Source organism: Symphalangus syndactylus, chromosome 19, assembly GCF_028878055.3.
Source record: "Symphalangus syndactylus isolate Jambi chromosome 19, NHGRI_mSymSyn1-v2.1_pri, whole genome shotgun sequence".
Lineage (NCBI taxonomy): Eukaryota > Metazoa > Chordata > Mammalia > Primates > Hylobatidae > Symphalangus > Symphalangus syndactylus.
In genome coordinates this window covers 72,246,921-72,271,401 of record NC_072434.2, presented here as the reverse complement: position 1 = coordinate 72,271,401, position 24,481 = coordinate 72,246,921, and the positions used below count along the sequence as shown (strand labels likewise).

The following is a 24,481-nucleotide window of genomic DNA, read 5'->3' as shown; positions in this document are numbered from 1 at the left end:
CGCCAGTCTGAACTACAAGATGTTCACAGTCTCAAAAGGCCACTAAGCCCTCAGGAAAGTCTGAGAAAGTTGCTCAAATGCAATACATATTAAAGACCTTTTAAAAATTTATTTTTCAGTTACACACCTTTTTTTTTTCCTTGAGACAGGGTCCTGCTCTGGTTACATACCTCTTTTTTCTTTGAGACAGGGTCTTGCTCTGTTACAGGCTGGAGTGCAGTGGTGTGATTATGGCTCACTGCAGCCTGGACCTCCTGAGCTCAAACCATCCTCCTGCCTCAGCCTCCCAAGTAGCTGGGACTACAGGTATGCACCTCCATGCCTGGCTAATCATTTTATTCTATTTCCTTTTTTGTAGGGATGGGGTCTCACTATGTTGTCCAGACTGGTCTCAAACTCCTGGCCTCAAGCAATCCTCCTACCTCAGCCTCACAAAGTGCTGGGATTACAGGCTTGAACCACTGCACCTGGCTCAGTTGCATACACTTAAACAGGGATGTGTTTTATTAAAGCATTCAGGCAACACTGACTTCCTTAGGGCTGGCAGGAAAGAAGCATAAAAATGCAAAACATTGTTGGCTGAACCTGAATGTATCCACGTTACCTCGCATGGACCAATTTGTGCTGCCAGAACACTTATTCCTTGGCATTAAAATGGAGCAGTAGAGCCAGGCATGGCGGCTCATGCCTGTAATCCCAGCACTTTGGGAGGCCAAGGCAGGTGGATCACTTGAGCCTAGGAGTTCGAGACCTGGGCCAGGGCAACATAGTAAGGCCCTAGCTCAATTTTAAAAAATAAAATAAAGAATTTTATTTGAAAAAAGAAATACAGATATTGCATGTATTTACAATTATCATAGGCACACAAATTGGTGACATACTACAAAGAAATAGGAGTTTTCACATTATAATGGCCAAAACATCCATCTAACTTGCTCAAAGCAAACAAAACTTAAAGCTGAGTATGTAAGTCCTATAGCTTAAGACATCCTGACATCATGACAAATAGACAGAATGAACATTTTTCAAAGCCTGCTTAAGGAGTAGCCAAGGAGACGAATGCAGAAGAAAGGATGTCTCAGGGAACAGGACCAAGAGCCATGGAAAACAATGGATCATTTGAAACCTTAGCAGGCATTTTGTAGAAATGAGGGGGCTGACTCCAAACACAAGTGGAAATGCAAAGGCTCCAGAGTGCCCGTGCTAGCCCTGACTACTAGACTACAACGCTCATCTGCAGCGGCGGTGCTCAGGAGAGGGCAATGGACAGCACCACAAGCCCGGCGGGGGCCACGCATGGAATCACAGCAGGCGTGACACCGCCACCAGCTGGCTCAAACTTGGCCTTTTCCTCACACCGTATGCAAAAATTGATTTCAGATGGATCTTATACTTAAATATAAAAATTAAATTCAAAACCCTTCTAGAATAAATGTTGAAAATTATCTTTGTAAACTTACAATAGGCAAATCTTTATAAACAGAATATAAAAGACCCTTTGTGTGAAACCAAAATATTAATATAAAAATAAATTGGACTTCATCAAAATCAAAAACTTTTTCCCATCAAAAGACACTACTAAGAAAATTAAAAGCTGGCCAGGTGCAATGGCTCACGACTGTCATCCCAACACCTTGGGAGGCTGAGGTAGGAGGAACGCTTGAGGCCAGAAGTTTGAAACCAGTCTGGGAAACAGAGCAAGACCCCATCTCTAAAAAAGAAAAAGTAAACAAAAAAAGAAAATTACAAACCAAGCCACAGTCTGGTAGAAAATATTTGCAATACACGTTGAAGTACATGTATCCAGAATATATAAAGAACTCCTACAAGTCAGCAAACCTCAAGAAGAGGCTGTGGCACATGAGTAGCGTAACTGAAATGAAAAAGATGGCACTACCAAGTATCGGCAAAGAGGTGCAGCAACTAGCGCTCTCCTACATTGCTCACGGGATTGAAAAATGGCATGACCACTTTAGAAACATATTTCGCAGTTTCCAATAAAGTTGAATTTATCCCTACACCACAGCCAACAGATTCTACCAAGCATAGACCCAAGATAAACAAGTACCTATATTCCCCAAAAGACTTGCACAGTAGTATCTGTTGCAGATTTGTTCACATGACCTAAACACTGATGGCAACCCAGACGTCTATTAGCAGGACTATGGAGAGAAGAAACTTTGCTGCGTGCAAACACTGAAAGAAGACACAACAGGAAAAGAAGGATGAGCAGCTGATATGGAAACAACATGAATGAATCTCAAAAACAGTAGTCAGTGAGAAAAGCTGGGCACAGAGGAATCCATGCTGTGTGATTTCATTAACGAAGTTTAAGAACAGGAAAAACTACTAAATGATGACAAAATTCAGAATAGTGGTTACCTTGGCAAGGCGGATTTGTCACCTGGGGAGACTGGAAGTTTTCTCTAGCGAGGAAATGTCCTTTATCTTGGAGGGTGGTGACAGTGATGCAACAGGACTATTCATGTGTAAAAACTATCCAGGCATGGTGGCGCATGCCTGTAGTCCCAGCTCCTCTGAAGGCTGAGGCAGGAGGATCATTTGAGCCCAAGAGTTAGAGGCGGCAGTGAACTATGACTGTGCCGCTGCACTCCAGCCTGGGTGACAGAGCAAGACCCTGCCACTAAAAGAATAAAATAAGATTAAATAAATACATAAATAAAATGTTTGTCTACACTGAAATATTTATGGATGAAATGTAGTGTCTGGGATTTGCTTTAAAAATTCATTGTAACTCCAATGTTACAGGAAATAAAATTTTAAAAAATGGAAAAAGAATATGTTAAAGTAATTGAGCTGTATACTTGATATTTGTGGATTTTAGAGTTTGTAAACAATGTCTCAAATAAAAATGTAGAGTATGAAATAAAGGCATTCTCACATGAAAGATGAGAGTTTCCAATGAAAATTCTGTTACGGAAGCTTTTAATAAAAACTTTTTTGGCTTGGTGTGGTGGCTCACACCTGTAATCCCAGCACTTTGAGAAGCGGGAGGATCCCTTGAGGCCAGTCTGGGCAGTAAAATGAGACCCCCATCTCTACAAAAAATAAAGAAAATTACCTGGGTGTGGTGGTGTGTGCCTGTGGTCCCAGCTACTCAGGAGGCTGAGGAAGAAGGATCACTAGAGCCCAGGAGGTTGGGGCTGCAATAAGCTGTGTTCATATTACTGCACTCCAGTCTGGGCAACAGAGCAAGACTTTGTCTCGAAAAGAAAAAAAGGTAAAAAACAAACAAAAACAAAAAAACCCCTCTTTTATAACCAGAGTCTTGCTATGTTGCCCAGGCTTGTCTCAAACTCCTGGCCTTAAGCTATCCCCCTGCCACGGACTCCCAAAGTGCTGGGATTGCAGGCATGAGCCACCACACCTGGACAGCACTTTTTAAAAATCAAGGCAAAATTTACATTACATAAAATTAAGCATTTTAAAGCAGACAATTCAGTGGCATTTAGTACATTCACAATGCCATATAACCATTAACACCATCTAATTCCAAAACATTTTCATCAAGCCAAAAGTCACCCCAGACCCTGTCCTTGGTAGCCACCAATCTGTATTCCATCTGTATTATTTGCCCGTTCCAGATATTTCTTATACATTGAATCGCACAATATAGGACGTTTAGTGTCTGGCTTTTTCACTTAGCATTGTGTTTGTGAGGCTCGACAGTGTTGTAGCACGTATTCCATTTTATGGTTGAAATACTTTTCCATCCTATGTTTATGCCCCAGTTTGTTTCATTTTCCCACTGTGGAACATGTGGGCTGTTTCCACCTTTTGGCTACTGTGAATAGTTCTGCTATGCACACACATGTACATGTACTTGTTTGAACACTAGCTTTCAATCCTTTGAGTACATACCTAGCAATGGAGTTGTTATGCATGGTAATTGGGCCATAGGGTAATTCTACGTTTAACTTTTTTTTTAGAGTTGAGGTCTTGCTATGTTGCCCAGGCTGATCTCAAACTCCTGGGCTCAAGCAATCCTCCTGCCTTGGCCTCCCAAAGTGCCGGGATTAAAGATGAGCAGTGCACTTGGCCTGTTTAACTTTTTAAGGAACTTCTAAACTGTTTCTGCAGGGAGTATGTCATTTTAAATTCCCACCAGCAATGAACAAGGGCTCTGCTTTCTCCACTCCCTTGCCGGTACCTGTTTTCCATTTGTTTGATTACAGCCATTTTAGCAAGGGATGAATGGACGCTGAGGTTCTGACTTGTGTTTCCTAATGACTAATGACGTGGAGCATCCTTGCATGGGCTTGTGGATCATTTACATGTTACTTTTGGAGAAATGTCAGTTCAAGTCTTCTGCCCATTTTTAAATTGGGTTGCTTGTCTTTTTGTTGAGTTGTAGGAGTTCTTTATATATTCTGGATACTAGGCTTTTATCAATTCACAATTTGAAAGTATTTTCTTCCATTCTTATCACTTTCTTGGTATTGTCTTTGATATACAAAAGTTTTTAATTTCAATGAAGCCCAATTTATCAATTTTTTTTTTAGACAATTTAGGTCTGTTACCTAGGCTGGAGTGCAGTCTTGGCTCACTGCAGCCTTGACCCGCTGAGCTCAGGTAATCCTCCCACCACAGCCTCCTGAGCAGCTGGCACTATAGGCACTCGCCACCACGCCCAGCTAATTTTTTTTTTTTGAGACAGAGTCTTGCTCTGTTGCCCAGGCTGGAGTGCAGTGGTGCAATCTCGGCCCACTGCAACCTCTGCCTCCTGGATTCAAACGATTCTCCTGCCTCAGCCACCTGAGTACCTGGGATTACAGGTGCACACCACCACGCCCAGCTAATTTTTGTATTTTTTGTAGAGACTGAGTTTCACCATGTTGCCCTGGCTGGTCTCAAACTCCTAGGCTCAAGTAATCCGCCCGCCTTGGCCTCCAAAACTGTTGGGATTATACACATGAGCCGCTACACCTGGCCAATTTATTTTGATGCTCATGTTTTTGTTGTATCTAAGAACCCATTGCCAAGTCCAAGGTCGTGATTTCTTGACCTGTGTTTCTGTATTTGTTTCCTAGGGCTGCTGTCACAAAGTACCCCAAACTGGGCAGTTTCAAATGACAAAAAGTTTTTCTCTCACAGCTCTGCAGACCAGAAGTCTGACATTAAGGTGTCAGAAGGGCCAGGCTCCCTCTCAGGGGTCTCAGGGAGGATCCTTCTTTTCCTCTTCCTAGCTTCTTGCAGTTGCCAGAAATCCTTGGCATTCCGTGGCTGGCAGGTGCATGGCTCCAGTCTCTGCCTCTGTCATCACATGCACACTCAATGTCTGTGTCCCTTCTCCTTTTCCTATATGTACATCAGTCATATTGGATAAGGTCCCACCCTAACATCCTCATCTTAACTTGATTACATCTGCAAATAGCCTATTTCTAAAATGTCCCATTTATGACTACTGGGGGTGTCAACGTCAACATATCTTTTGGGGGACATAATTCAACCAACAACAGTTTTATTCTAAAATTTTATACTTTGAGTTGATGTACTTAGTCTTCAATAACTTCTGTGGTAAATTTTGTATGTGGTATGAAGTAAGGGTCCAACTTCATTCTTTTGTATGTGGTATGAAGTAAGGGTCCAACTTCATTCTTTTGTATGTGAATGTCTAGTACAATTTGTTGAACAGACTGTTCCTTCCCCATGGAATGGACTTGGCACCTTCGTTGAAAATGAACGGGCCAGTGATTCTGGACTCTCAATTCTATTCCATTGGTCTATATATCTCTCCTTATGCCATAACCCATGATTTTGACTATTGCAGCTTCATGGTATATTTTGAAATCAGGAAGTATGAGTCCTTCAACGTTGCTTTTTTTTTTTTTTGAGAAGGAGTCTTGCTCTTGTTGCCCAGGCTAGAGTGCAGTGGCACGATCTCAGCTCACTGCAACCTCTGCCTCCTTGGTTCAAGTGATTCTCCTGCCTCAACCTCCCAAGTGGCTGGGATTACAGGCGCCCACAACCACACCCAGCTAATTTTGTATTTTTAGTAGAGATGGCGTTTCACCATGTTGGCCAGGCTGGTTTCCAACTCCTGACCTCAGGTGATCTGCCCACCTCTGCCTCCCAAAGTGCTGGGATTACAGACGTGAGCTACTGCACTCGGCCATGTTGTTCTTTTTTAAGATTGTTTTAGCTATTTGTGGCCTCTTCTAATTACATATAAATTTGAAGATTGGCTTTCTTATTTCTGCAAAAAGGGGCATTGGTATCTTGATAAGGACTGTGTTTGTAGATCACTTTGGGTAATATTGTCATCTTAACAATATTAAGTCTCCCAATCCATGAACATCAGCTGTCTTTGCATTTATTTAGGTTTTCAAAAATTTCTTTCTGTAACGTTCTATAGTTTTCAATGTAGTTTTGTAGTTTTCATCTCCTTGGATACATTTATCATAGGTATATTTTGGTTTGGGTGCTATTGCAGATGGAACAATTTTCTTAATTTCTTTTTTGAATTGTTCATTGAGGTTGCATAGAAGCACAATTTATTTTTTTGTGTGTTGATTTTGTACCCTGCCACTTGGCTGGATTTTAAAAATTATCCGTAGTTTTATTTTGTTGTTACTGTGTGTTTGTTTTCAGGATTCATTGGGATTTTCTATATATATAGGATCATGTCTTCTGCAAGTAGAGATAGTTTTACTTCTGCATTTCCAATTTGGATTTCTTTTATTTATTTTTCTCACCTAATTTGTCTGTCTAGAGCTTCTGGTATAATGTGGAATACCAGTGGTGAAAACAGGCATCTTGATTTTGTTCCTGATCTTGGAGGGCAAGCTTTCAGCATTTAACCATTGTTATATTTCACCAGAATTAAATCAGTATTAATCTGACTGGATTGTGATAAACAAAGCAAGCCCTACAACCACTGTGTAGAAAACATCTTTTGAAATATAGTCTAAAAAATCAAGGGAAGAATGAAAATGGCATACCAAAAGGCACTTTGTTAACATAAAAGAAGGCATGGAAAAATGAATACAGGAAAGAGAGTATATAGATATATAGAAAACATTTAGCAATATGGCAAATTTAAATCCACAAAATCAATAATTACATTCAAAGTGAAGATGGACTAAATACTTCAACCAAAAGGCAGAGATTTCCAGACCAGATAAAAAAGGAAGACCCAACTGCATGCCTTCTACCAAAAGATACACTTTGGATTCAGAGGCATATATAGATTGAAAGTGAAAAGATGAAAAAACATATCCATGCAAACAGTAATTGTAAGAGAGTCTAAATGGCTAGATCAATATCAGACAAAACAGACTTTAAAACAAATGTAACTAGGGATAAAGAAAGACAGTTGATTAAATGATAAGATAATCAACACACCAAGTAGACATGATTATAAATATATATGCACCCAATCAGAGCCTGAAAATACATGAAGCAAAACTCGGCATAATTGAAAGGAGAAATAAACAATTCAGCAGTCATAGAGATTTTAGTATTCTAAATAACTGCTTTTTTCTTTTTCTTTCTTTCTTTTTTTTTTTTTTTTTTTGAGATGGAGTCTCGCTCTGTCACTCAGACTGGAGTGCAGTGGTGTAATCTTGGCTCACTGCAACCTCTGCCTCCCAGCTTCAAATGATTCTCCTGTCTCAGCCTCCCAAGTAGCTGGGACTACAGGTGCGTGCCACCACACCCAGCTAATTTTTTATATTTTTAGTAGAGATGGGGTTTCACCGTGTTAGCCAGGATGGTCTCAATCTCCTGACCTGGTGGAGTGCTGGGATTACAGGTGTGAGCCACTGTGCCCAGCCCAATAACTGCTTTCAAAAGACAGAAAACCAATAAGGATATGGAAGACTTAAAAACATTATCAGCCAACTTGACCTGTGACTTATAAAAATTTCCACACCAATGACAGCAAGACACATATTCTTTCCAAACACACACGGATCATTTCCCAGGACAGACCATATGCTAGGCCATAGTACATGTCTCCATAAGTTCAAAAAGTGTAAAATTATAGCAAGTATTTTTTTCTAAGCACAAGGGCATTAAAATTAACAATAGGAAGAAATTTTATTTGGAATTCACCAAATACTTAAAATTAAGAAACTTTGAAGAAAAAATTATGAGGGAAATTAGATAATAGCCTCAACTAAACGAAAACAAAAACACAGTATACCAAAATTTGTGGGAAGCATTTAAAACAGCGCATAGAGGGAAATTTATAGCTTTAAATGCTTATATTAGAAGAAGAAGAAAGGTCACAAACCACTCTAAGCTTCTACCTTAGGAAACTAGAAAAAGAACAGTTAAATTCAAAGCAATCAGAAGGAAGAAAATAAGAAAGATGAGAGTGTAAATCAACAAAATAGAAAACAGAAAAGTAATATGGAAAATCAGTGATCAAAAATCAGTTCTTCGAGAAGACAACCAAAATTGATAAACCTTTAGTTATAATGACCAAGATAAAAATAGAGAAGATGCCAATTACCAAAATCAGAAAAGATGAAATATTACTACTATCCTTTTAGAAATTAAAATAAATAATGAGACTATTATGAACAACTGTGTGCTATCAAATTAGACACCTTAAGGCCTGGCCTGGTGGCTCATGCCTGTAATCCCAGCACTTTGGGAGGCTGAGGTGGGCAGATCACCTGAGGCCAGGAGTTCGAGACCAGCCTGGCCAACGTGGTGAAACCCTGTCCTTACTAAAAATAATAATAATTAAAAAATTAACAGGGCTTGGTGGTGGGCGCCTGTAATCCCAGCTACTCAGGCAGGAGAATCGCTTGAACCCGGAGGCGGAGGTTGCAGTTAGCTGAGAACATGCTATTGCACTTGCCTGGGTGACAAGAGCAAAACTCCATCTCAAAAAAAAAAAAAAAAGTAGACACCTTAAACTAATTCAAGCAGAAATGGGAATCTGAATACACCTGTATAAGAAAAAGTAAAAGTAATAGGACAATAATAAATACATAAAGTAAATAACAAATTAATAATAAAAATATCTTTCCATAAAGAAAAGCCCAGGCCCAGGTGGCTTCGTCCATGAATTCTATCAAGTCTTTAAGAAGGAAACAATACCAATACTATAAACACGAATATTTTTCTTATACCAAAACCAGACAAAAACATCACAAGAAAAATTCAGCCAATATGTCTCATAAATATAGTTGCAAAAATCTTTAACAAAGTATTAACAAATTGATTCCAGCAACCTAGAAAGAATATTATACACAATGACCAAGAGGGATTAATCATAGGAATGCAAGGTGGGTTTAATATCCAAAATTGAATATAATATATCAATAATATAAAAATCAAGAGCCACAGGAACATATCAATAGATGTAGAAAAAGCATTTCTTACTCCTATTCATAACAAAGATACTCAACAAACTAGGAAAAAAAGAAGTCTTCCTCAATCTGTTAAAAGATACCTACAAAAAAACCCCACAGCTCACATCATTCTTGATGGTGAAAGACTAAACATTTCCCCTACTAAGATGAAGAACAAGGCAAGGATATCCACTATTCCCAGTTGTATTGAACATTATATTAGAGGTTGTAGCCAGTGTAATGAGGCAAGAGAGAGAAAGGCTACCCACATTGGAAAGTAAGAAGACTGTCTTTGCTCACAAACAACATAATACATGAAAAAACTCATAGTGAGTTACAAAGAATTTAAACTAGCTTTCTCAAAATGAAATAAGTAAAAATCAAGTGTACTTCAATATGCTAACAATGAACAATTAAAATGAAATTGAGAAAATTGCATTCACAATAGATTCAAGAATCATAAACTATATACAATATACTGTATATAGTAAACGTATGTACAATAAAAGTATAAGTATATACAATATACCGCCTAAGGCCCATGAGCAAGAGCTAGTGAGAATTTCTTTGGGAATGCTCAAAAGCACTTCTTGGACAAAGGAATAGACATTTTTCAAAAGAAGGCATACAAATGGCCAATAAGCATATGAAAAAATGCTCAATATCACTAATCATCAGAGAAATTCAAAACCACAGTGAGATACCATCTCACACTAGTCAGAATGGTTGTTATTAAAAAGTCAAAAAGCAACAGAAATTGGTGAGGATGAAGAGAAAAGGGAAGGCTTATACACTGCTGGTAGAAATGAAAATTAGTACAAGACCAAAATGGCCAATTAGAAGCAGCTGTGGTCTGTGGCACTCACAGAGAGGAATGAAAGTGGTAAGTGAATTCAGCATTTTCAACTGAAATATCCAGGTTCTCGCACTGGGACTGAGTAGGCAAACAGGTCCACCCACAGAGAATGAAGAAAGGCACGGTGGGGTGATGGCCCGCCCAGGAGCCACATGGACCCAAAGGAATCCCCGCCCTCAAGCCAAGGGAAGTGGTGAAGTGATTGTGTGATTCCACCCTGGGAAACCACACTTCTGCCATGAATCATTGCAACCAGCAGATCAGGTGATCCTCTCATAAGCCAGTATCACCAGGCCCCAGGATTCCCAGCAAGGTGGGAAATCTGTCCCTACATAACCCTGGGGGGGTGGTCCCTTGTGAGAAGGAACAGAATCAGGGACCCACTTATAGAAGCAGTCTGGCTGCTTCTTGGTAGTGCAGCTGTGCTGCATTGTCGAGGACCCTTCTTCATCCAGATTGTCTGGACTCTCCAGAGCCGGCAGGCTGGAACAGCTGAGTTGACTCAACTGCAGAGATGGCACTGCTCCTCTCCCTGGGGAACTGGTCCTTCTTAAGCAGATTCCAGCCTATCGCGACTGGCAGGCTGGAATTCCAAGCCAGCGGTCTTAACTTGTGGGGTGCCATGGAAGTGGGGTTCACAGAATGATGCTGCTTGGCTCCCTGGACCCAAGTGATGGTAAAGGGTTCAACAAGAAGAGCTAACTATCCTAAATATATATGCACCCAATACAGGAGCACCCAGATTCATAAAGCAAGTTATTAGAGACCTACGAAGAGACTTAGACTCCCACACAGTAATAGTGGGATACTTTAACACTCCACTGACAATATTAGACAGATAATTGAGACAGGAAATTAACAAAAATATTCAGGATCTGAACTCAGATCTGGATCAAGTGGACCTAATAGATACTTACAGAACTCTCCACTCCAAAACAACAGAATATACACTCTTCTCATCACCACATGGCACTTACTCTAGAATTGATCATATAGCAAAAGTAAAACACTCCTTAGCGAATGCAAAAGAACTGAAAACATAATAAACAGTCCCTTAGACCACAGTGGAATCAAATTAGATCTCAAGATTAAGAAACTCACTCAAAACCACACAACTACATGGAAATTGAACAACCTGCTCTTGAATGACTTTTTGATAAATAATGAAATTAAGGCAGAAATCAAGAAGTTCTTTGAAACTAATGAGAACAAAGAGACAACATATCAGAATCTCTGGGATACAGCTAAAGCAGTGCTAACAGAGAAATTTATAGCACCAAATGCCCACATCAAAAATCTAGAAAGATCTGAAGTTAACAACCTAACACCTCAACTAAAAGAACTAGAGAACCAAGAGCAAACAAACCCCAAAGCTAGCAGAAGATGAGAAATAACCGAGATCAGAGCTGAAATGAATGAGATAGAGACACGAAAAACCCTTCAAAAAATCAATGAATTCAAGAGCTGGTTTTCTAAAAAAAAATTAATAAAATAGATCACTAGCTAGACTAATAAAGAAGAAAAGAGAGAAGAATCAAATAAACACAATCAGAAATGATAAGAGGGATATCACCACTGACCCCACAGAAATACAAACAACCATCAGAGAATACTATAAACACTTCTATGCACATAAACTAAAAAAATCTAGAAAAGAAACTAGAAAATAAATTCCTGGACACATACACGCTCCCAAGACTGAACCAAGAAGAAATTGAAACCCTGAACAGACCAATAACAAGTTGTGAAATTGAAGCAGTAATAAATAGCCTACCGACAAAAAAAGCCCAGGACCTGATAGATTTGCAGTTGAATTCTACCAGAGGTACAAAGAAGAGCTGGTTCCATTTCTACTGAAACCATTACAAAAAATTGAAAAGGAGGAACTTCTTCCTAATTTGTTCTATGAGGCCAGCATCATCCTGATACCAAAACCTGGCAGAGATACTACAACAACCACAACAAAACTTCAGGTCAATATATTTGTTGAACATCAATGCAAAAACCCTCAACAATATACTGGCAAACTGAATCCAGCAGCACATCAAAAAGCTTATCCACTACAATCAAGTTGGCTTCATCCCTGGGATGCAAGGGTGATTCGACATATGCAAGTCAATAAACATAATCCATCACATAAACAGAACCAATGACAAAAACCACATGCTTATCTCAATAAATGCAGAAAAGGCCTTTGGTAAAATTAAACATCCTTTCATGTTAAAAACTCTAAACTAGGTGTTGAAGGAACAGACCTCAAAGTAAGAGCCATATATGACAAACCCACAGCCAATATCATATTGAATGGGCAAAAGCTGGAGGCAGTCATTGCCCTTGAAAACCGACACAAGAGAATGCCCTCTCTCACCACTTTTTTTTTTTTTTTCTGAGACGGAGGTTCACTCTGTCACTCAGGCTAGAGTGCAGTGGCACTGTCTCGGCTCACTGCAACCTCCGCCTCCCGGGTTCAAGTGATTCTCCTGCCTTAGCATCCCGAGTAGCTGGGACTACAGATGTATGCCACCACACGCAGCTACTTTTTTATATTTTCAGTAGAGACGGGGTTTCACCGTGTTGGGCCAGGCTGATCTCGAACTCCTAACCTCAGGTGATCCACCCGCCTCAACCTCCCAAAGTGTTGGGATTACAGGCATGAGCCACCGCACCTGGCCTCACCACTTCTATTAAGCATAATATTGGACGTTCTGTCCAGGGCAATTAGGCAAGAGAAAGAAATCAACGGTGTTCAAATAGGAAGAGAGGAAGTCAAATTATCTTTGCAGATGACGTGAGCCTATATCTAGACAACCCCATCGTCTCAGCCCAAAAGCTTCTTAAGCTGGTAAGCAACTTCACCAAAGTCTCAGGATATAAAATCAATATGCAAAACTTGCTAGCATTCCTGTACACTGACAACAGGCAAGCAGAGAGCCAAATCATGAATGAATTCCCATTCATAATTTCTACAAAAAGAATAAAATACCTAGGAATACAGCTAACAAGGGAAGTGAAGGACCTCTTCAAAAAGAACTACAAACCACTGCTCAAAGAAATCAGAGGAGACACAAAAGGAGAAATATTCCATGCTCATAGACAGGAAGAATCAATATTGTGAAAATGACCATATTGCCTAAAGTAATTTATAGATTCAGTACTATTCCCATTAAACTACCATTGACATTCTTCACAGAATTAGAAGAAAACTATTTTAAAATTCCTATGGCACAAAAAAAATAAAGCCTGAATAGCCACGACAATCCTAAGCAAAAAGAATGAAGTTGGAGGCACCATGCTACCCAATTTCAAATGATACTATAAGGCTACAGTAACCAAAACAGCATGATACTGGTACAAGAACAGACACATAGACCAATGGAACAGGATAGAAAACTCAGAAATAAGACTGCACACCTACAATCATCTGATCTTCAACAAACCTGACAAAAACAAGCAATGGGGAAAGGATTCTCTATTTAATAAATGGTGCTGGGAGAATTGGCTAGCCATATGCAGAAAGATGAAACTAGATCCCTTCCTTACACCACATACAAAAATTAACTCAAGATGGATTAAAGGCTTAAATGTAAAACCCACAACTATAAAAAACCTACAGGCCACATGTGGTGGCTTATGCCTGTAATCGCAGCACTTTGGGAGGCTGAGGTGGGCGGATCACAAGGTCAGGAGATCGAGACCATCCCAACCAACATGGTGAAACCCTGTCTCTACTAAAAATACAAAAACTAGCTGGGCGTAGTGGTGTGTGCCTGTAATCCCAGCTACTCCAGAGGCTGAGGCAGGACAATTGCTTGAACCAGGGAGTTGGAGGTTGCAGTGAGCTGAGATCACTCTACTGCACTCCAGCCTGGTGACAGACCAAGACTCTGTCTCAAAAAACAAAAAAATAAAAAACCTAGAAGAAAATCTAGGCAATACCATTCAGGACATAGGCACAGGCAAAGATTTCATGACAAAAACGCCAAAAGCAATTGCAACAAAAGCAAAAATTGGCAAATGGGATCTAATTAAACTAAAGAGCTTCTGCACAGCAAAATAAACTATCATCAGAGTGAACAGACAACCTACAGAATGGGAGAAAAATTTTGCAATCTATCCATCTGACAAAGGTCTAATATCCAGAGTCTACAAGGAACTTAAGCAAATTTACAAGAAAAAAAACAAACAACCCCATTAAAAAGTAGCAAAGGTCATGAACAGACACTTCTCAAAAGAAGACATACATGCAGCCAACAAACATGAAAAAAAGGTCAACATCACTGATCATTAGAGAAATGCAAGTCAAAACCACAATGAGATACCATCTCATGCCAGTCAGAATGGCTATTACTAAAAAGTCAAGAAACAACAGATGCTGGTGAGGTTGTAGGAACAAAGGAACATCTTTTATACTGTTGTTGGGAGTGTAAATTAGTTCAACCATTGCAGAAGACAGTGTGGCGAGTCCTCAAAAACCTAGAGGCAGAAATACCATCTGACCCAGCAATCTCATTACTGGGTATATTCCCAAAGTAATATAAATCATCCTATTATAAAGATATATGCACACAAACGTCCATTGCAGCACTATTCACAATAGCAAAGACATGGAATCAACCTAGATACCTATCAGTGATAGACTAGATAAAAAAAATGTGGTACATGTATACCATGGAATACTATGCAGCCATGAAAAAATGAGATCATGTCCTTTGCAGGGACATGGATGGAGTTGGAAGCCATTATCCTCAGCAAACTAACACAGGAACAGAAAAGCAAACATCACATGTTCTCACTCATAAGTGGGAGCTGAATTATGAGAATACATGGAGACAGGGAGTGGGGAAACAACACACACTGGGGCCTGTTTGGGGGGATAGAGGGAGGGAAAGCATTAGGAAGAATAGCTAATGGATGCTGGGATTAATACCTAGGTGATGGGATAATTTGTGCAGCAAACCACCATGGCACATGTTTACCTACATAACAAACCTGCACCTCTTGCAATATGTACCCCTGAACTTAAAAGTTGAAGAAAAAAAAAGAAAATTAGTACAACCTCTATTGAAAACTATATAGAGATCTCTCAAAGAACTAAAAATAGAGCTACCATTCAATCCAGCAGTCCCACCACTGGGTATTTATCTAAAGGAAAATAAGTCACTGTACAAAAAAATACCTGCACTCACATGTTTATTGCAGAACTATTTGCAATAGCAAAAATACGGCTATTAGTCTGTTTTGCATAGCTATAAAGGATAACCGAGGCTGGCAAAATTATAAGGAAAAGAGGTTTATTTTGGCTCACAGTTCTGCAGACTGTACAAGAAGTATAGTGCCAGCATCTGCCTCTGGTGAGGACCTCAGGAAGCTTACAATCAGGGCAGAAGGTGAAAGGGAAGCAGGCATGTCATATGATGCCAGAGGAAGCAAGAGAGATGTTAGGCTCTTAAACATTAGTCCAGCTTTTGCAAAAACCAAATGGAGCAAGAATTCACTCATTACTGCAAAGATGGCACCAAGCCATTCATGAGGAATCCACCCCTATGATCCAAATACCTCCTACTGGCCCCATCTCAAACACTGGGGAGCACATTTTAACATGAGACTTGGAGGAAACAAACATCCAAACTATGTCAATATAGAACCAACCTTCGAGCCCACCCAGGGACAGCATGAACAAAAAAGAAAAAAATAGAACCAAACTAAGTGCCCATCAACAAGTGATTGGATAAAGAAAATGTGGTGTGTTTGTGTATACATATTATTTTATATTATATGTATAAATAAATAATACATATCATACACACACACCATGGAATACTACTCAGCCATAAAAAGGAATAAAATCATGTCTTTTGCAGCAACGTGGATGGAACTGGAGGCCATTATCTTAAGTGAAATAATTCAGAAAGTCAAATAATGCTTCTTCTCACTTATGAGTGGGAGCTAAATAAAGTTCACAACACAAAGAGTGGAATAATATGCATTGGAGACTCGGCAAGGTAGGAGGATGGGAAGGTGATGAGGGATGAGAAATTACCTACTGGGTAAAACACTCACTATTTAGGTGATGGTTACTCTAAAATCCCAGACTTCACCCCTATGCAATATATCCATGTAATAAACCTGCACTTATACCTCCTAAATCTATAAAAATAAAAAATATATAATTTAAAAAGTAAATAAATTGGAAAAGATTTTTAGAAAAAGCACCTCTGTACTTGAGGGAATTTGGAAGGCCATGAACATGCCCAGGGTAAGACACACGCTCATAAGTAAACCTGAGAAAACCAAAGCTTTCACCTCAGGCTGATCCCTAGGCTTGGTGCAAGCATGGCTAAGTATTGAAAAAGTGCCTTGGCACAGAGCCAACCTGCAAAGGTCATAAGAAGAGATTTTTGGTTTTGTTGGTTTTTAGCTCCTGGCATTCAAGAAAATACTGTCAAAACAGTAGATAACAGAAGCTAACAGAAGCTAAGGAATAGCGACTTCAGTGACCACACATGAAAAAGAATACAGTCTTTACAAAATAGTTTGGGAAAATCATTAAACAGACTACTATAGCTTTCAACAATCAAAACACCACAGAAAACCCTGGGGTTGGAGATAATCTTATTTCCAGAGTTAATACATTATTATAATCAATACTCAGCCACATATAACATTCATTATATATTCAAAAGTATAAAACTCAATACTCCTGTTTTCAATAATAGTAGTAATAATAACAAAAATCAGAAAAAAACTATGGCCCACTTAAGAAAACAAAATAAATGGACAGAAACTGTCCCTGAAGAAGTCTAGACAAAGACTTTAAACAAGTGTATTAAATATGCTCAAAGAGCTAAGGGAAAACATAAACAAAGAATTAAAGAAAATCAGGAAAATGATATATGAACAAAATGATACTATTAGTAAATAGAAATTATCAAAGGAACCAAACAGAATATTTGGCATTAAAATGCCAAATAATTGAAATGAAAACTTCACTAGAGGGGCAAAGCAGACAATTTGAGCAAGCACAAGAGAGCACAGGTGAACTTGAAGATAGGACAATTCAGATTATAAAATCTAAGGATTAGAAAGGAAAAAAGAGGAAGCAAAGTAAAGACAGCCTAAGAGACTCCTGGGACACCATCAAATGAACCACATATGTGTTATGGTATTTTCAGAAGGAGAAGAGAGACAGAATGAGGTAGAAAGAATATTTGAAGAAATAATGGTCCAAAATTTTGCAATCTGCTGAAATATTTAAATCTACAAATTCAGATTGAACAAACTCCAAGTATTATAAACTCAAATAACCCCCAACAAGACACATTATAATCAAACTGTCTAAACTAAAGGCAATGAATCTTGAAATGAGCAAGAGAGAAGTGTCTAGTCATGTACAAGGATCCTCAGATTAATAGCTAATTTCTCATAAAAAACTAAGGAGATCAGAAGACAGGGTTACGATGTACTTAAAGTGCTAAAAGAAAAAACCTTTCAACCAGGAATCCTATATATCTGACAACATCATCCTTCAGAAATGAGGGAGAAATTAAGTCGTTCATGGATAAACAAGAGCCATGGAAGTCTGCACCACTAGATCTTCCATAGAGGAAACGCTAACTGGAGTGCTTCACATTGAAATGAAAGAACACAAAACAGTAAGTCAAAGCCATATGACAAATTAAAGGACTTTGGTAAAGGTAAATGCATGGGCAAATATAAAAACCATTAAACCATGATATAAATCATTCTATTATAAAGATACATGCATGCATATATTTATTGCAGCACTATTCACAATGGCAAAGACATGGAATCAACCTAAATGCCCATCAATGATAGACTGGATTAAAAAAATGTGATACATGTATACCATGGGATACTGTGCAAAAAAAATGAGATCATGTCCTTTGCAGGGATATGGATGGAATTGGAAGCCATTATCCTCAGCAAACTAACACAGGAACAGAAAACCAAAACACCACATGTTCTCACTCATAAGTGAGTTTGGTTTTTAATTCCACTTTTTATTTGGTTTTTAATTCCACTTTTTATTTGCAACAGGATTCAAAAAACAAATGCACAAAAATGATTATAAATTTGTGAAATAACTTATCTCACAAATGAGATAACTTGGATGAAATAGACAAATTTCTACAAACATACGAATTATCTAAACTTACACAGAAGAAATAGGAAATCTGAATAGATCTGTAACAAGTAAAGAGATTGATTCAACAATAAGAATCTCCCAACAAAGAAAAGTACAGGACCAGATGGCTTCACTGGCAAATTCTACCAAATATTTAAAGAAGAATTAATCAATCTTTATCACACTCCACCAAAAAATAGAAGAGGAAGCAACACTTCATAATTCATTCTATGAGACCAGAATTATCCTGATGCCAAAGCCAAAGACATCATAAGAAAATATAACTACAGATCATACCTTAAGAATATAGATGTAAAAACCCTCAGCAAAATATTATAACCAACAGCATATAAAACCATGACAAAGCAAGATTTATCCAAAGAATACAAGGGTAATTCAACATAAGAACATCAATCAATGTAATATACATTAATAGAATAAAAGAAAAAAGACAACATAGGATCATCCCAATTGATGTGGAAAAACTTCAACATTAAGGCATTTATTTAAAAACTGACAGCTAACATCATATTCAATGGTTAAAGACTGAAAGCATTTCCCATGAGATCAGAAACAAAACAAGGATTTCCACTTTGATCACTGCTATTTAATTTGTACTAGAAATTCTAGACAGATAATTTAGACAAAAAAAAGAAATAACAGCCATTCAAATTGGAAACAAAGAAGTAAAACAATCTCTATTCATAGATGACATGATCCTATACACAGAAAATCCCAATTAATCTTTAAAAAAAAAACAAAACTACTACATGTAATAAACTAATTCAGTAAAGTTGCAGGGTATAAGGCCAACACATAAAAAATCAGTTGTGTTGCTTTTTTTTTTTTTTTTTTAGATGGAATTTCACTCTTGTCGCCCAGGCTGGAGTGCAATGGGGTGATCTCGGCTCACTGCAACCTCCACCTCCTGGGTTCAAGTGATTCTCTTACCTCAGTCCCCTGAGTAGCTGGGATTACAGGCACGTGCCACCACACCCAGCTAATTTTTGTATTTTTAGTAGAGACGGGGTTTCACTATGTCGGCCAGGATGGTCTCAATCTCTTGACCTTGTGAACCACCCGCCTTGGCCTCCCAAAGTGCTGGGATTACAGGTGTGAGCCACTGCGCCCAGCCAAAAATCAGCTGTGTTTCTATACACCCCCAAAGAACAATCCAAAAAAGATAGTTATAAAAGCAATTTCATTTATAATAGCATCTAAAATAATAACATACCTTGGAAACAAATTTAATGAAGGAGGTGAAAAACTTGTATACTCGAATCTACAAATCATTGCTGAAAGAAATTAAAGACTCAAATAAATGGAAATACATTCCATGTTCATGGATAGGCAGGTTTAATATTGTTAAAATGTCAACATTACTCAACATGGCCTGAATATTCAATGCAATTCCTATAAAATTTCAATGGCCTTTTTTGTAGATATGAAAAATTTTGTCCTATACTTTTGGATCACGAGGTCAGGAGATCGAGACCATCCTGGCTAACACGGTGAAACCCTGTCTCTACTAAAAATACAAAAAATTAGCCGGGCGTGTTGGCGGGCGCCTGTAGTCCCAGCTCCTCGGGAGGCTGAGGCAGGAGAATGGCCTGAACCCGGGAGGTGGAGCTTGCAGTGAGCCGAGATCGCGCCACTGCACTCCAGCCTGGGTGACACAGCAAGACTCCGTCTCAAAAAAAAAAAAAAAAAAAGAAAAAATTAAAATAGGGTGCACATACTTTTGAGAAATGAATAACAAATATGTAAGAATTCAAAGCCTGTAACGTGACCAAAGGAGACTTTAAAAGACAAGTTATAATCTTCAATTTATTCATAGAAAAAATACGAAATGTTGAATATCTTTTGTATTTTCAGCTCAAAAAATTAGTAAAGTTTGGTTAAGCAAACTTAGAGTATAAAAAGTTTAACGAATGAATAGATGGCTATAGGAGTGAATAGCAAAGCACCCAACATATAAAGTCCCATGCACCACCATCTCCCCACATACACCAATGCAAAATCTGTAGCAGGTGGTTTTATATAAAAAAAGGCAATAGAATAGACAATTTTGGCAACTATGATAAGGAATGAAGAGAGGTCAGAAAAATAATAAGAGCACATGAATTACAATCTTACACAATATCATTATATTCAAAATCTGGAATAAAATGAACAACTTTCTAGAAAAATATAATCCATCAAAATTGGCCTAAGAATAAATTTAAAAATTGGAATGAACCAGTAGCCATTAACAGAGAGTAAGATAGAGTAATCATTTATACCCACAAAAGGTACTAGGATCAGAGTGTTTTATGGCCACATCAAACCTTCAAGAAATAGCTAATCTTTACTTTAATAGAAACTATTGCAGAGAATACAAATAGATGGGAAAGTTTTGACTCATTCTACAAAGTCAGCAGTACACTGATGCCAAAGATAAAATCAGCTAAGAAAAAAAATTCTAGACCCATCTCACATTAAATATCTTTTTTTTTTTTTTTTTTTTTGAGAGAAGGTCTCACTGTTGCCCAGGCTTTGGTGCAGATATGCAGTTTTGGCTCACTGCAGCCTTGACCTTCTGGGATCAAGAGATCTTTCCACGTCAGCCTCCTGAGTAGCTGGGACTACAGGCACATGCCATCAAGCCCAGCCCAGTCAGCATTTTTTGTAGAGACAGGATCTCACTATGTTGCCCAGGCTGGTCTCAAACTCCTGGGCTCAAGCGATCCTCCCACCTCAGCCTCCCAAAGTGCTGGGATTTACAGGTGTGAGCCACTGCACCCAGCTTAAATGCCTATTCTTGGCATCAATAGACTAAAAGAACAAAACTATATGATCCTCTCAAGAGTTGCCGCAAGCATTTCAATAAAATCAATAATTATCTATAATTTTTAAAAAATTAAGTAAATCAGCTATAAAAGGTAACTTTCTTAATCTGGTTTAATATATCAACCTGAAATCTCCAGGCCAGGCCACAAATGCTATAGTGAACCATTATAAGCATTTCCAATCAAACCAAAACCAAGACAAGATCTGGCATCATTTCTACTGGAGGCTCCAACCATTGTAAGAAGACAAGAAAAATAAAAGATAAAATATGGGAAGAGAGTGATAAAATAGTCTTTGCTAGAAGAAAAATATTATCTTTTATCTAGAACTGTCAAAATAATAAGTTGATAAACTACTAAAAATAAATTCTATAAGATGACTGGATATAAGATCAATGTGCAAAAATCAATAGCTGTGACTAATTAGCAAATGCAATTTAAAAAAATCTCTTTAAAATAGACCTAAATATTGAAAAGTGCCTGGGTAGAAATCTAGAAAGAATGCACAGGACTTTCTGGAGAAAAGTTTAATAACGAATGGTTTTTAGATAAGCTAAAAGAGATTTCTAAGTTCCATTTACAATCTTAAGGAAAACTATGCTTTTAAATTTGTGTTCTTGATATACTGCATACCAACTTCACATCAAAGTAGCTGTATTTTTCTGCATACAACAAAGCCAGTCAGAAATAAAACAAAACAACAAAATATCCACACTGACAAACAAATAAATGTTGATTGACGGGTGGGGATTCCAGTCCCCAAACACCTGGACCCCCTTAGCTGGCAGAGCATTTTCTTCCCTGTGGTGGAAGAGAAGCCTTCATCCTGCCCACAAAGCCCTGCACTGTATTCCTACCTTGTTGTGAGACTAGTCCCCATCCCGTAGCCCAGCAGTTGGCACTGGTAAGGTTCACTTCTGGAGTTGCAAGGCAGACCGGGAGCACGGAGTCAGAAAACACAATGCGAGTCTTCAGCTGCACCAGGGCCACGTCACCTCCGATGGGGTGGTGCACCTCATATGTGGGGTGCAGGATCACCCTGTTCACCTCATACCACTGGGTGTGGTTGCCAGCCACCCTGAGGTTTACGAGGCCTACGTACATGTCATAGATTTTTATATTCTTGTCCCTGTGGGGGTGAGAACAGAGGCACAATGCCCGCAGCTTCCTGTGTGGTCAGCCCACAGGCCTGGAGAGGCCAAGCGCAAGGGGCTGGCACTCACTCGGTGGGATTGAAAAGCCAGCTTCTTCCTGCAGCATAGTAGGGACCTATCTGGCTGTCTGGCAAAGTTGCCCCCTAAAGAGTCGACTTGGCCCATGGAGGCTCTGGGGACCCAAGTCTGTACACGACCACCAGCTGTACGGGCCAGCAGCCCATGCATGTGAGACCTGCTCTGACTCTTACCGACAACCTGGCTGCACACATCCCTCTGGAGGTCAGATGGCCACAGAAGAGGCATGCCTGCTGTGCGGGGCAGCTGTGGTGAATGAGGCTGTTGGAGGAGCAATCGGGAAGGCCAGGTGCTTAGAGACCAGCCTTGCTTATGGGGACCTGGCTGTGCACTTGAGGAGCAGCCTCATTTTTGTGGGGCCTGGCTGTGCACTTGAGAACCAGCCTCACTTGTGGGAATCTGGCTGTGCCCTTGAGGACCAGTCTCACTCGTGGGGACCAGGCTGTGCATTTGAGGACCAACCTAGCTCATGGGAACCTAATCGTACACTTAGGGGATCAGCCTTGCATGTGAGGACCTGGCCGTGATCTTGGGGATCAGCGTCACTCTTGAGGACCTGGCTGTGCACTTGGGGGACCAGCCTCAAGGATGGGGACCCAGCTGTGTGTTTGGGGACCAGCCTCACTGGCGGGGACCTGGCCTTGTGCGGGTCGACAGTGGTGAAGGGGGTCGACAGTGGTGAAGGGGGAGGCTTGCGTGGGGTCCATCCAAGCCGCTGTGGGCACACCCTGCAGGCCCAGCTACCCACACCATCCCAGGCCCGCGCCCCCTTACTGGCGAAAGCAGTGCGCAGCCGACAGCACCCAGTACTCATTGAGGATGGAGCCGCCGCAAACGTGGAGGCCCGCGTAGTGCACGCTGACCTGCCACGGCCACTTCCTCTCGGGCGCAGGGACGCCTCCCAGGATCTTCCCCTCCATGCTGGGCCGACCACAGGCTGCAGGGAGAACGGAGCTCACGGTGGAGCCACGCTGGAGCCACGGGAGAGGTAGGGCAGGCAGGGGACGTGGGGGAGGGGCAGGGGACACAGGAGGAAGGGAAGGCAGGAGACATGGGGGAGGGGAAGGGGCAGGCAGGGGACATGGGGGAGGGGAAGGGGCAGGCAGGCGACATGGGGGAGGAGGCCCCGGCACTGAGAGAAGCCCCAAGGGCACTGTCTCCAGCCGCCCATCCGCCCCTGGGGCAGGGCCTACCCACACTGCCAGTCAGGGAGATTCCCTGGTTCTCTGGGTGTCTGTGGACCAAGGCTGCGACCCGGAGAGGGGGCACCACCAGGAGCAGCAGCAGAAGGCCCAGGGCAGAGGGCCCGAGTGGGCCCATGCCGGAAGCAGGGGCAGCCATGAGGCTCGAGGCAGCGCCCCCAGCGGGTGACTAGCTCCTGACACGTGACTGTGTCTCCAGCACAGGATTGCGCCCCCACCAGGTAGTTGCACCCCAGCAGGTGACTGGCTCCCACTAGGAGATGGCACTCCCAGCAAGTGAGGGCACCTGACCTGGACATGCGACTGCACCCCCAGCACATGTCTGCGTCTTGTGGATTCACCTCTCCTGACCTGGGAACATGATGGCTCCCAAGCTGGACACGTGACAGTGCCCCAACCATACCTCGTATGCCTAGGTGTGGCATTCCATTCCACAGTCAGGTCTAAACACACTGGTCCATTTGAGAATTCTGTGTTTTAAATTGTGATGTTCTCAGTTTTCTCCATGGCCCAACCTAATTCTGTTAGGTCAATGACAATTTATACATCTGCCACCCAGCTATCAAAAAAAAAAGAAAAAAAGAAAAGAAAAGAAAAGAAAAGAAAAGAAAAAGAAATAGGCCATGCGTGGTGGCTCATGCCTGTAATGCCAGCACTTCGGGAGGGTGAGGCAGATGGATCACTTGAGGTCAGGAGTTTGAGACTAGACTGGCCTACATGGCGAAACCCCATCTCTACTAAAAATACAAAAATTGGCTAGGTGTGGTGGTGTGCAACTGAAATCCTGGTTCCTTGGGAGGCTGACACAGGAGAATCGCTTGAACCTGAGAGACAGAGGTTGCTGTGAGCCGAGATCACACCACCACACTCCAGCCTGGGTGACAGAGC

General features: G+C 40.4%; 1 protein-coding gene across 2 annotated transcripts in view; it reads right to left on the bottom strand.

Moving 5' to 3' along the window:
• The window catches only part of PRSS38 (serine protease 38), a 30,068-nt gene extending 6,299 nt beyond the window's left edge, over positions 1–23,769 (bottom strand). For both annotated transcript variants that reach the window (XM_055234620.2, XM_063613586.1), the window contains exons 1-3: positions 23,585–23,769; positions 23,166–23,328; positions 22,017–22,288 (exon numbers count right to left, since the gene is read on the bottom strand). In XM_055234620.2, the coding sequence (XP_055090595.1) occupies positions 22,017–22,288; positions 23,166–23,328; positions 23,585–23,732 (583 nt within the window). In that variant the 5' untranslated portion in view covers positions 23,733–23,769. The remainder of the gene's footprint in view (positions 1–22,016; positions 22,289–23,165; positions 23,329–23,584) is intronic.
• Between the last annotated feature and the right edge of the window lie 712 nt (positions 23,770–24,481).